The 13,254-nt window shown below is 40.6% G+C and overlaps 1 protein-coding gene across 1 annotated transcript; it reads right to left on the bottom strand.

Annotated features, from left to right (window-relative positions):
- Positions 1–43: 43 nt before the first annotated feature.
- vopp1b (VOPP1 WW domain binding protein b) lies at positions 44–12,813 on the bottom strand. Its single transcript, XM_061666776.1, has 6 exons — positions 12,775–12,813; positions 10,557–10,909; positions 2,248–2,306; positions 1,577–1,654; positions 948–1,081; positions 44–548 (listed from the first exon to the last, which is right to left on the bottom strand). Exons 2-6 carry the CDS (start codon positions 10,899–10,901, stop codon positions 343–345), a joined length of 822 nt encoding a protein of 273 aa, XP_061522760.1. The 5' UTR covers positions 10,902–10,909; positions 12,775–12,813; the 3' UTR covers positions 44–342.
- Between the last annotated feature and the right edge of the window lie 441 nt (positions 12,814–13,254).

The raw sequence follows: 13,254 nt of genomic DNA, 5'->3' as shown, positions 1-13,254 counted from the left end.
TACTTTTTAAAAAAAAGAAAAAAAAAAAATGCATTGACACAAATAATATCCCACTTTTTATTACATGGCACGTTTCAATGGCATTAAACATTGTGCAGTTGAGAGAAAAAAGGAAGCTGGTGACAGTGAATCCACCTGATCCACTTGAATGATGAAGAAAATAAGTGGTGAATGCAAATGAATGTGTGCATGTGGATCTAGATTTGGACTGCTGTGCCTGTTTTTTTTTTTTTTGGTCTTTTCTACAGGACAACAAACAGAGTGTCACTGTTCTCACAAAATAGTTAAGGTTCAAACAAATGGTGCACTTCCTTCTTCTTCTCCTTATTGTGCTTGCAGATGTTACTTCTTGTCGCTGTTGTGGAAAATTTGTTCATAGGACGGTGGCGGGTGGTTGCAGTAAGATGGCGGTGGAGGGTAGGAGGCCAGCATCATGTGGGTGGAGCCGGGCTGTGGCGGATATGTGGGGTGCGTCGTGGTAAGCGTTGGGTCCCCACCCGTCATCCCGTTCACGCCGAAGCCGTGCATGCTTCCCGGCTGCTGGGAAACTACACAGAGGACAGATCCATTAAGAGGAAGATGAGGCAGAGAAGTCCATTAATAGCACTTGTTCCCACAGGGCAAAGACAATATATGCCTGTGAGTATTGTTGTATGCTCTGCTTGTATGTGTTGCTGCTCCGTGTGCTGTAAAGTAGCAGTTGTTTGAATGTTTAATGTTTCAGCTCATCTATGGCGTTTTGCATAATATGTAAGCATTATTATTATTATGTAAGCACTTTTGTTCGAAGAAATTATATGGTTTGGGTGAACATTTTGGTGTTTAAATATACAATGTTTCATCATCTTTTGTTACAGTATCAGTTGCCGTGAATTCATAGTGAGAGATAAACGTTGCATACAACATGTTGTTCTTCTTAGGAATCAACGTTACTCAATACTATTTACCCGGTGTGGTGACAGGGTTTCTGGTGAAAGATACGTTGAAGGTAGGCTCATCTCTAAGAGACGAAGGATACATCCTTCTCCGGATGAAGAAGCCAGCACCGCAGCAGAACAGCACCCCCATCATCAGCAGCACCCTGAGAGCAAACAATGTCAATTGTGAGAACACTCTTGCCCGTAAATGTAGTTGTCAGACACAATCCTCTTTTTATCATACATTTAAATGCAACAGTAATCACTTGTTGTATCCCGATAACCCAGGTGAAATGAATCCATGCATAACATTTATTTGCATTTCACAGAGAGGGAAATAATATTTTATTCCGACTTTATGAGCAACAGTCTACTACCCAGACCGTCCTTACACTTTAAATCTGTGTTGTACGCCAGGAGGCCCTTTATACGCTCAAAACAGGGGGTTGTTAATGCTGAGTGACTGTATTTACAGTATATTGGAAGTAGTGGCAGCATAAAAGAATTCTCGGTTATCGCACCTACGCCTGAAGACACCTTACGATACCCGTAAGAGAGATGAAGTGACTCAGCAGAGGGAACCCAACCCCAGATAAGCGGAAGGTGGATGGAGATCGAGAACGAAGATTTGCTTCTTGTTCTGATGGCAGAGTACTCACCAGAAGTACCACAGTCTCTGGATGGACAGAGCTCTGACACAGCAGCGAGTCCCGCAGCAGTCCTCGTACGAGCGACATCTGGATTGACGGCGGCACATACAGTTAGCATCCAGTGAGTTCATCTGTGCAATGCCGTTCGGTGAAAACACAGAGCAGCGACCCAAGCAGGAGGGAATTCTTGACTGATCCGCTTTAACAACAGTCAACTGGAAACCGCGTTACATTGGAAAGTAACTGGTAATAGGAAAAGAGTAGAACGCTTCGATAAGCTTGAACAGCGTAACACGCACACAGTTTTTGTGACTTTCGGCTTGTCCCAACATAAAGTAATGACACTTGATATTTTTTGATATTCAATTATTTCTTTACATTCTCTTTTATTGTGCTTTTATACAATGCAATACTGTGCTATTAAAATGTAACAAAAAACGTGTTTGTTGCATGTGTTGCTGCTCTATGTGTTGAACTAGCATTTGTTTGAAGGTTGAACATTTCCGGAAAACAAACTCACTTGTAAATGAGTTTATCATTTAATGCTGCCTGAAATGATGTCTACTGAGGTGCGATATGCTGACACATGCATCACACATGATGTGCCAAAACATTTATCATTGGCTTACTATCAGCATGCATGCATTCCAGTGAATTGGGTAGCGTATAGTGATACTTACATGAAGTATATTGGGTATCCACCCTCAAAATACCAGCAGTACTTTTTGGCCTCTACAGCCTGTAAAAATAAATAAAACAAAAACACATAACACACGCTGCAACAATATGTGTTTGTTTTGCCATTAAATATTACCTCCAAATTCTCTGTCTGGTAATTTACCAATTAAAATGGATTACCTACTTTTTTAGTCAACAATATGTACGCCACTTTTGCAGCGCATGAGGAAACTCACACACCGAAGCAGAGCTAATTTCACAAGACACATTATATTTTAAAGTATGTACATCTGCTGACTTTAGCTTCAGTTGATATTGAATGTTGACGCTATTAAACTTTCATTTGGTTTCTCTTTTCTAAAAGGGGGCATAGTATGAACAACAGCTCCCAGGTGGTTGGTTATAAAACACTTGTGACCTTTGTTTTTTGTTTTGTTTTATTTTTTAAACGGGTGTTTACAGTATACAACAAGTGCCAATATAGAGTTGTGTGCCTTTAGTGGAGTGCTACATTCTGCTGCAACATAGGGGACCACACTGAGGTCTATTGGAAGAGATGCTGTGTAGTTAAGGGCAAGAACAAGAGGCAGAGAGGGTCCGCAAGTCCAACTGAGCTCTGGTAATAGTCGCTGTTCCTACAGAGCAGAGAGAATCTAAGGCAGGGGTGTCAAACTCATTTTTCTCGCGGGCCACATCGCAGTTATGGTTCCACTCGGAGGGCCGTTACGGCTGCAAACCCATGTGATTGCCTCATATTATTACATATACACACACATTAATGGATAATTACTTTTGAAATCAGAAGCCAGTAAAAACAGTTTGCTCAACTACAGTATGAATCAATTTTATTTTAAAAAATGGGGTTGGTAACAAAAAATGCTTGCAATATCTCAATATTTTTAAAAGTTAAGCCAATTTGCAATTTTGGTATTTTAGCAAGAAACACAAAGTCGATGCACACTCTCGCAGGCCACATAAAATGACGTAGCGGGCCGGATCTGGCCCCCGGGCCACCAGTTTGACATCAGTGATCTAAGGTTTTCCTGTGAGCAGTGGCGTCGCTAGGCCTATTTTAGGGGGGCTAAAAAATGTCTTTAGCCCCTCCGAAATGATTTGGCTGTTTGCGGTTGGGCCACTTTTATTGTGTCTTAAGCAGCCCCTAAATGCCGACACGTATAGTGTTTATCCAGAATGGAAAATTTCGATCCACGCTGAGGGCTAATTAGAAATCTGAATTTGTTATAGCGCCATTGTATCTTGTGCAGTGTCCGCTGGCAGTATGTCAGAATACCCTTCTGTATACAATTTCATTGTCTAATTTGTGATGAATTTTAGTCCCGTCCAAAGAGAGGAATGATCCCCCTGCAACCTCTGAATGCTCCCTTCGCCGTCATGAGAAGGCAACAGTGCTGCCGCCGGCTGTCTGCTTAATTAACTGCCTTTGAAATGATCTCCCTGTACACACACGAGACTGCCGGCTTTATCAGATCTGCAAGAAGAAGCTGAGAGTACTGAGAGGACAGACCTGGGCAAAGTATCACGCAAGGGCTGCGTTCGGCCCATGCGCAGTCCTTGGGAGGTCATGATGAGGTCAAACTAAAAGTTAGGCGATGTTTTTATTACTATTTTCAGGCCTCGTTGAGTGCTCTGGGGTTATAAGTAGCACAGTGGAAGGAGTTTTGTGGACCACTGTTGCTGTGGAATATAATCGTCTCACTTTGTAAAACGCAGCCTCATTCCACGCAGTCTGTGATAAGACAAAAATCTGGTGGGACCTTGGGTAGTAATTTACATGCTGCAGCTTTGTGGTTTCAGCCACGTCAGTTTGTTGAATGTCTCCAGTAGGTTTACCAATACAAGTGAACGCTCATTTATCGCACGGGGATATGTTCCAGAGCCACCCACGAAGGCTGCTTGCTTCAAGCGGTTTATTTGTCACTCCCTTTTAAACTTTACTGAAGAACTGACACATAAAACAAAGGCAAATTAAACAAAGGACATTTCTACTTCTTGCTGTTAATTACACTGACCGACATGTTGCGTGGTACTCCACTCAAGGCACGCAACTCTGAATTCTGACTTGTCGGTCGGTATAAGGTAAAAAAAAAAAAACGATGAACCGAGATATAGCAAGGGTTAACTGCCTATGCCGCTGGTAAAGTCTGGGAGGAGATACACGCTAGGGGTTGAACAGACTAGTCACCTAGTTGACAACTTCAATGACCTTTAAAGTTGAAATCGACTAATCTCAAACTTCCTGTTGGATCGTCACTTCCTGTTACGGGTCACGGACGTTCTTTATCGAAGCTTCTTTGTCTCCTGGCAAATTATTCATTAGTTTCCACTGAAACGCAGTTTCCAGTTAGATCGCGCGTATCAGCCAAGAATTCACCCCTTGTTGGATCGCAACTCTGCGTCGTTAAGGAATTTCCGCTAGCTCCCGAAGCTGCAAGCCTTTCCAGCCTCTCCAGGGTAGCAGCACCACACCAGCGAAAAACAAACATCCAGCGTCCAACCAAACCCCTGATGGACCCTCGTTATACTGTACTGTTCAGCGTCTTGAGCTGTTCGCTGGAGGAGGTAGCAGCGAGCCTCGTCAAGCTAGCTGGTAAGTTTAGTGTTCTCATTTTTTTCGTTTGTGCATAATGATGACGGGAATGCTAAATAATAAGGCATAATTAATAGTAACAGTAATAGTAATGCTTTCGTGAATGTTGATTATTCCGTTAAATGTCAAAAATGACCTGCAGCTTGGGCAAGATTAATCCTGTAATTATAAAACGGTGCTCCATTTTTTCCCCAATACATCATTTTGAAAATTTTAAATGCGCCTGAATGCGCTTGTATCCGTTTTCAATGTTTGGACCGAATTGTTATCCGTTTACCAGCAATGGCCATCATCCAGCTCTGTTCATTGTCTTCCTCCAATTAGACAGAGTGAGGAAAATGCCTCTCTCTGTGCTCCCGTGGGACAAAAATGACTCTTACACAACCAGCAAATGTGCTCTGCTGCTTTAAAAGCTGCTGGGAGGTTTGAGCCAGAGGACATTGGATGGGGGATGAATAGTTCAAATGGTTCTACACTGAACATTAGGCCCTGAGAAGCACAAGTGTGTGTGGGGCAATCCGGCTGCTTCGCCTTTGTAGTCGCCGCTTGTGAAAGGCGTGCGATCAATAATGAAGCTCCCTCACAGACATTCGTAAGCACTGCATTTCTCTGATACTAGGCCCCCCTACCTTGCACTATCAAAGGAGGAAAATTTAATGATGGAACACATTTCATAATATACAGTATGCAGTAAGGCATTGTATGTACCCTTTGTACTGAAGACAATCCATCATAGCCAAAGAGTAGTTTTCTTAGTAACTTCCACATCATATTTCAAAGCCATCCCTCTCATTAAATTTTAGTTTTTTTTTTTTTTTTTTTTTTTTTTAAATGATATTTGACTTTATATCGCACATCTCTCATGCTTGATTCCTCTCATCCGGTACAAGCTTGTCCCATCCATCTTGCACCCATTCACCCCGTCTTATTGATCCATGCTGGCCTCAGCCATTAGTAAGCCAACAAGAGACATTTCATTGTCAGAGTGAGCTGAAACGAAACTTCACAATCAGAAACAGATTTGAAACAAAGGGGAAAATGAAATCTGTGGCCAGTCAGCCGATCTACTATGCTCGAAGTAGTGTGTATTCTATTCATAGGATGTTCAAATTGAAACACAGAATGGTTGAAAAATAAAATCAACTGTAAAGTACATTATAAAGTTGGAAGCTCAGAAAATGTGGAACTTGATTTCCGTTAGCCTGTCTATGGTATTTCACATTATATGTGAGCATTAAGCTTGCTGACTTTCGTCATTGTATCGTTTGTATGTTTTTTTTTTTTTAAACACATTTCAGTGTTAAAATAAACTGCTTAATTCTCTTTTGTTTTTGTGTCACTTTTACAGTAAACTTCAACTGGGCTTGACAAATAAACCTAGAAGATAACCAAGAAGCAAAAACTTTTTTCTTCTTATTAGTAGAACTACGGGACCGAAAAGGTTTTCATTTTCTCAAAGCGATGTTATACTATAGTTTCCATTTTCCAACAGGCGCAAAGGAATAATTTCAAAAGTGTGATTTATTGTATTTAAAGCATGTACCGGTATATCTATATTGTAGATTTCCACCTATAATTGGTGAGACTGGAACATATCCCCCGCAATAAACAGGACCTGTGTCTGTAGAGTATGAATGAGATTGCTATAAAAACAATATTGACCAGTCTGGTGTTTAAATGTGATCGAAATACACCTCTGCTCCCCCTTCCCTGAGAAAAGATGCTCCGTGTCGGTTCGCCCACTGCACTAAAGTAATAAGGGGAAAAAAGAAAAATCTGCAGCCACTAATCTACTGTGAATACAAATTCCCATAGCAGTTTCTGTGTCGTAAATCCAATTTATACTTTCCAAGCGCTGTCAATGTTGCAGGGTTTTTAGAACTGCATTAGTCATAAATTTTGTCGCTCGAATGACTGTTGAAAGAGAAATGAGCCGAGTCCCGCTTGGGCGGTCTGCAGACTACATGGTTGGGCCGCTGCACAAAGCATGACAGAACCTTCGAAAATGTGTACATAAAACATGATGAACATTCTTTTCTATTTATATATCTCATAACTATAGAGTATATGCGGAACATATACACCGACCAGCCACCAACTTAGGACCAGTTGACGCATGCTTTTACACTTGCATGCAACTAAGTGAGGTAATCAAAATATTACAAACAGCTCTCAGCTCTCTGCTGTACAGTTCCACGACATTGCAAACTACAACCACAATAACGAATATTTTTTTAATTGATTCCTCTCTAGCAATATATAGCAATATAAATCAAAATTTAACTTTATGCCTTTGTGAAGCCAGAATATTTTATCATTTTGTTGCGGCTGGCCAGTGTAAATATAAATAACAGACAAACAACACTGACCATATGGTCTCCTAATGGGTTCGTCAAGTTCCTAAATATAGGCACAGAAAGTAAGTCATACTTACAAAGCAGGAGAGCGACTGTCTATTCATTTCAAGTCTAAAACGATTATGGGTTACTTGTCTCAGTAACCCATAATTTAGACATTTCCTATTCTAAACCTTGGACATTTCCTAATCTAAAGTCACCTGCATCATGTCAAACTATTCTAATAGGGACAGGCCTTTGACTAAATTTCGTTGCATGACTTTGAGAATTAATCATGCAACGATTATACTGTATAACCTATAAACATTTTTGGAGTACAGCAGGACCTTGAATTACAAATTTAACTCATTACATGACCAAGATGGTAACTCAATGTATTTGTATTCCAAACAATTGTTTGTAGTCAAACAATTGCCAAAGAAAATCAAATAAAACTATGAATGAGCGACAGGCAAATCTGCCAGAGAGTACCACTCTGAATAGCATTTCCATAAGAATACGAAAAAGAGTCTTTTGACAACGAACACGTTGACGGTGTCGGTGTTTAGCCGGAATCTGCATTCTCAGCATAGGAGGGAAAAAGCGGGATTACCTCCGAAGTCAAAGTACCCTTGACATCAGCACTGCAGAGTACGAGCAGAACAAGGCATGACATGGCTCGCAGGCCACATCCGGCCTGTCCACACGTCTCTGACCGACCCTCATGAGATTGTCATGTACGTCAAAATAAAACGTCAGCGTTGTGCTCTAATTTTGAAAGTGTCTCTCTATGCGTTGCCTCGGGGGTGCAGTCAACAACGGTTTATCGTGAGGGATACAGTCCAGCACCAACCACAATGTGAAAATCCGCAATGTACAGACATGTTTTAAACTTAATTAAACACACTTTTTTAATGACTGTTCTCACTTTCACGGTTCTCCAAATAAGAGGCACAGTGTGCTTGCGTCAAGCTGTTTGCCACTGCCGGTTGAAGTTTACTGTAAAACTAACACATTAAACAAAACCTAATGAAACAGTGTATATTTAAACACAAAACTGTTCAAGAAAACCAAACAATTCCTACTTAAGGTCTCCTAGTTTAATGTTAAAGTACATTACGAAATGCCATAGACAGGCTAATGGAAATGGGCATGGATGTTACTGTAATTACAAACCTTCAAACATCTGCTACTTTAAAAACACATGCAGCAGCAACACATACAAACACAGCTTTAGATTAATAAACAATTGGTCATTGAAATGTATTAATCGATACAGAATGGTGCATCACGATGCATCTCAGAATACATTATTTTACTGTTTTACCATTACAAAATGTAATGATCGTTACTACCGTGTTTTGTGTCTGGAAGTCTGGTGCACAATTAAACATTGTAAGACAAACGCACAACAAACAGAAGGTGCAACGTAGAAGAAGTTGTGTTTCTTTTTTGAGTTGCAAACCTGAAACGTTCCCATTCTCTTTTTTCCCCCCGAATTCATCAAAAACATAATCCTTGAATCCAAATGGACAATAATAATCTTTAGCACTCCCTCCATGTTACTTGCTTCATGAAGTGGCCTCTGCACTCAAGTGGCCTCAGGAATACCTCCGAAAATCGGCAACTCAAGTCTGACTCGAGTCAAGTCATGTGACTCGAGTCCCCCACCTCTGGTTTCAACGCTGATCAAAGTGAACAGAGCAGTGTTGAAGGGCTTGACTCTGACCACACTGCCTGTATACATTTAAAATGGATGAGCTCAGTCAGCTGAGTGATGATGAAATAATCATGATTCAAGTTAATAATAAATGTACATGAGTGTCAGTGGTGGGCTATAAGGGAAAATGGGGATCGTGAGCACAGTGTTAGCTTCAGAACAAACTTTATGGCTCATTGCGCTGTTTTCTATCCATTTTTCGATACAGCTTATCCTCATTAGGGTCACAGGTGAGATGAAGCCTATCCCACCTGTTTTGGGCAAGAGGCGGTGTACACCCCGGACTGGTCGGCAGCCAAATGTAGGGCAACTTCCTCATTCACACTCACATTTACACCTATGGACAAGAGTATCCAAGGAACCCAACATGAATGTTTTTGGAATGTGGGAGGTAGCCAGATTACTCGGACAAAACGTACACAAGCATGGGAAGCAGCTTTATCTTAAAGGTACAGTGAACCGCCGCACGTCACGAACCCTGTGAATAATTGACCCCCCGAAAAAGAAGGTTTACCACCTAATATGGCCTAAAGATGGCTGAAAAGAACTACTTTTGTCTAAATGAGACTTCTCAAGTTACTTCAACAGTTCAATAAATAAATACATTAAAATGCAAGTGGGCTGGCAACCAGTCCAGGGTGTACCTCACCATTGCCAAAAGTCAACTGGAATCGGGGCCAAGCCCTTCTGTAAATAGTGAAACTCTGCAAGTATCAACGCCCACCCCCAAAATTTTCTAATTGCCTATAAATGCCGTACTATGGTGACAAAGCACTTTTTTATATTAGACAAGGATATGGCCTGACAACATGAAGAATGCGTGAAAATGAAGGAAAAACTCAACGAAGCTCGTCCTCTCAGTTAAACATACAGTAGTTGCTTGGCTCCAAGAAGGCACCAGATGGTGGCAAAGCAATATTTTCATGTTAGACATGGTTTTGGCCTCAGCCAAAAAACAAAAAGCAAATAGGTGAAGGGTAGGTTGCCAAGCATGACTGCACATAGGCCAATTTGCAAATGCCAAACCGCTAATTTTCGTGGGTTCATCATAAATTCCTTTTCAAATGTCAAGAGATTATTAGGAACATTGCTGGCATCTAAAAAGAATGAAATATATTATTTTGCCATACACAGGCCCAATAACATAATGTGAGGATATGGGGATGGTAGATCACAGGTAACATATAATCATCTTTGCATCTTGCTCATGCAACCTCTCACCTTTAAGCACTTTTTTTTTCGTGACGTTCTCCTCAGTTTCAGGCTTGTGCTTCTGTGACAAAACGGTGGAAAGAAGCGGACTGCCTATCTAAAAGTTGGGATGTGTTTCAAGTCAATTGCTTTTAGCGATTATTTTTGCATGCCGATTTGACAAAAACATGTCAAACATCCCACTGATGTTGTAGCCTGACCTCTATGTATGCTGTCATTATTATTTAAAGGGAGCTTAAGTTAAATTGTTGTTATTCTGGTAAGAGGTTGAGCTTGCATCGCTCTAACACTACATATCACAGGAAGAATAAACGTTTTTTGTTTTTTTTGTTTTTTGGTCATGACATATAAAAGGGTTGTCCTCCATATGTCATTACAAAAACGGACAACGTCTGTCAACCCAGGATAAAAATAACAGCGGCGCGCTTCACTCACCTCTAGAAATAGCCAGAATGTCAAGGCTAAATCGGTCCGTGGATTCCTCATAATATCTTCGCCGGTCAGAAGTAAACGCTCCACTTGGAAAAGGGCCGACGTGGAGGAGAGACGCTCCTTTATGGCCGTGTCGCTTTCATTCCCAGCTCCCGGAGAGCCACGGGGATCACATCCAGCCGACTCCACCGCCGCAGGAAGCCACGGCAGCCTCGCCTCGGCGGTGAGACGGAAGCTAGCTAAGTGGCAAACTGGAGCAGCGGCAACGCTAGCTGTCGGTGACGTTACGCCCCTTTCGGACCATCCGTCCACCGAGCTCACACCTTTCACTTTCACCACTGAGTCCATTTTCAACCCTGAAATGAATTGAAACCACCGTTGATCCGTCCCAGAACCCCGTTGTTAATTGACGGACATATATAATTGTAATTGCCCTGAAAAATAAAATAAAATAAAAATACCGTCAATAGCCATTTTCCATAAAAAAAACAGGGGTGGTCTCGTCCAATTTTTTGTTAATTCGTTAATTTTTAAGATTTAAATATTGTAATTAATTTTCAAAATCCGTAAATAAGTGAGAGTGCTTAACCACAAATATGTGGGCTTGCACTCTTTTTTTTCTCACTCCTTCCTAGTACTGTATTGGGACAAGCGACTGCTACCGATACTGTATCGACGTGCAGTATCGGTGCTGATACCACTACACCGATACTACTTTAGCAACCTGACATTTACGGTAACCTCCGTGTAGGTGTAGTAGTAGCCGTGTCACCCGTGTGAGGATAAGTTAAACACGGATGACTAACATTTGCAAGCAGACTGCAAATCACACTCAAGCACAATGGATGACGAATTTCGCTCGCGCGGCGACGGAGGCAGGTCGTCAGGCGAGCGCCAATGTTTCCCCAGCCAAGGCAACTTGTGGTATTCTCAGAAAGCAGTCTTGTATTTCATTTTACACACTTTATTTTGTCGTTAAAATACAGAGGTAACATGGCATCCGTATTCCCACTTGTTTCGATCCACCAGACTCGACATTTTTCTTCGTCTCTTATGTACTGTATGTCCTCCTTTTACATAGTACCCTGTATTGCTCAAACTGCGATACCACATAACTGAATTGCCACGTGCTACAGGCTACATCGAAGTGAAATGTGTGGCAAGCCTGTGAGAAGAAAAATGGGGAGAACATGCAAACTCCACACAGGCGGGGCCGGGGATTGAACCCCGGTCCTCAGAACTGTGAGGCAGACGATTTAACCAGTCATTCACCATGCCGCCTGTTTTTAGACAATGTTTGATTTAAAAAAAAAAAAACATTTTCATCACAATTGCAAGACGTAATAGTAACAAGTATAAGTACTCAGTACCCTAATTGTACTCAAATTGAAAAAAAGTGGTATCGGTGCAATAATAACACATATACTGTATGTAAATTCATGACTGTATTCTCTCTGTGTCTATTTTTTTTATGATACTGAATAAGATCATTCAGATCACAAGACAGAAGGAGGCGTTTTTTGTTTTTTTTGTCCATGCTGTTTTGAATTTTGCATGGGAATGGCAGATGGTGCCTACAAGAATGGAAAATAGCACTGACCTATAAAGAACTATTTAAAATTTGATCTTGTGCCCAACAGTGAGCACAAAAAATGAATACAGCATGTAACGTAGCGCTAGACTTATCTTTAAAAAGTTATTATTATTATGATAGTAGTCCCCATGGGTTACTGTACATATAATTTGGGCTCAGTCCACATATCCCCCTGTACCAGTCACTTGCATAAATATTTCCATAAATTTAGAAACTCTTTATTAATCATTGATTCATTATTATTATATTTCTATGTCAAAAGAAGAACCGTAGTTATTCTTAATTAGATCGTCTTCATTGACCCCAAGCCTTCTCGTTACTAAAATATACTTTAACAACCATTTTAATGTAGAATGGTGAACTAAATAGTCATAAAAGACCAACAAATACCCAGAGTTTATACTTAATTAAAACAAACTCTGATGCACCTTTTATTATACTGTACTTTATTTTGATCAAGTGTAAAAGCCATAAAACAACCTCTTGCGTGCATAAAAACAAGTGGACCAAGACTATGGAAAGCCGAAAAACATGAATATACACAGTAATTTTAAAAGCGTAGCATCAGGGGAATTCTGAATATATAACAGCTATCGCATGTTATAGGGAGTAAAAATGAATACTTACTGGGTAACTTTTGGTCCAATGATAATTGCCTGAGTGAACGCTAATGACACAAAAACTGATGTGTGATGCAAAACACACCTTGTCGTCATCGTTTTCTATTTTGGACTGTACCACATGACAAGTGTGAACACACCCTTAGTAGGAAAACTAGCACATTGATTTCCTGACATCTTCACACAATAATTTTACTTGAGTGGCAAAAAAAACAAAAAAAACTGTTGCAAAAGGTAAAAATAGCTCGCTTTAGTGTTTGTATGACTTTGTGTCCCTCATAAAATATATATTTTCAACTAAGTGGGTGATACATTAACAAATACAGTCCGTCTCTAAATGTTTGGTTCTGGACCACCTCCGCAATAGGTGAAATCTGCAACGTGTCGGCCACCGGTTTAAAAAAAAAAAAAAAAAAAAATATTATTTCTACATATTTTAAAGCTGTATGAACCTCTCCAGACTCTTATTCATCTCCCCCACACTCCT

Source organism: Phycodurus eques, chromosome 21, assembly GCF_024500275.1.
Source record: "Phycodurus eques isolate BA_2022a chromosome 21, UOR_Pequ_1.1, whole genome shotgun sequence".
NCBI classification, from domain to species: domain Eukaryota; kingdom Metazoa; phylum Chordata; class Actinopteri; order Syngnathiformes; family Syngnathidae; genus Phycodurus; species Phycodurus eques.
Note: the sequence above shows the minus strand (reverse complement) of the source record. Positions and strands in the feature narration are given on the sequence as shown.

Coding starts and splice junctions, on each gene's coding strand:
- vopp1b (XM_061666776.1), bottom strand. CDS start 10,901: ATGGACTCAGTGGTGAAAGTGAAAGGTGTGAGCTCGGTGGACGGATGG. Junction 1,082..1,576: donor CAGAGACTGTGGTACTTCTG/GTGAGTACTCTG, acceptor GTTTGCTCTCAG/GGTGCTGCTGATGATGGGGG. Junction 549..947: donor AAACCCTGTCACCACACCGG/GTAAATAGTATT, acceptor TCCTCTGTGTAG/TTTCCCAGCAGCCGGGAAGC.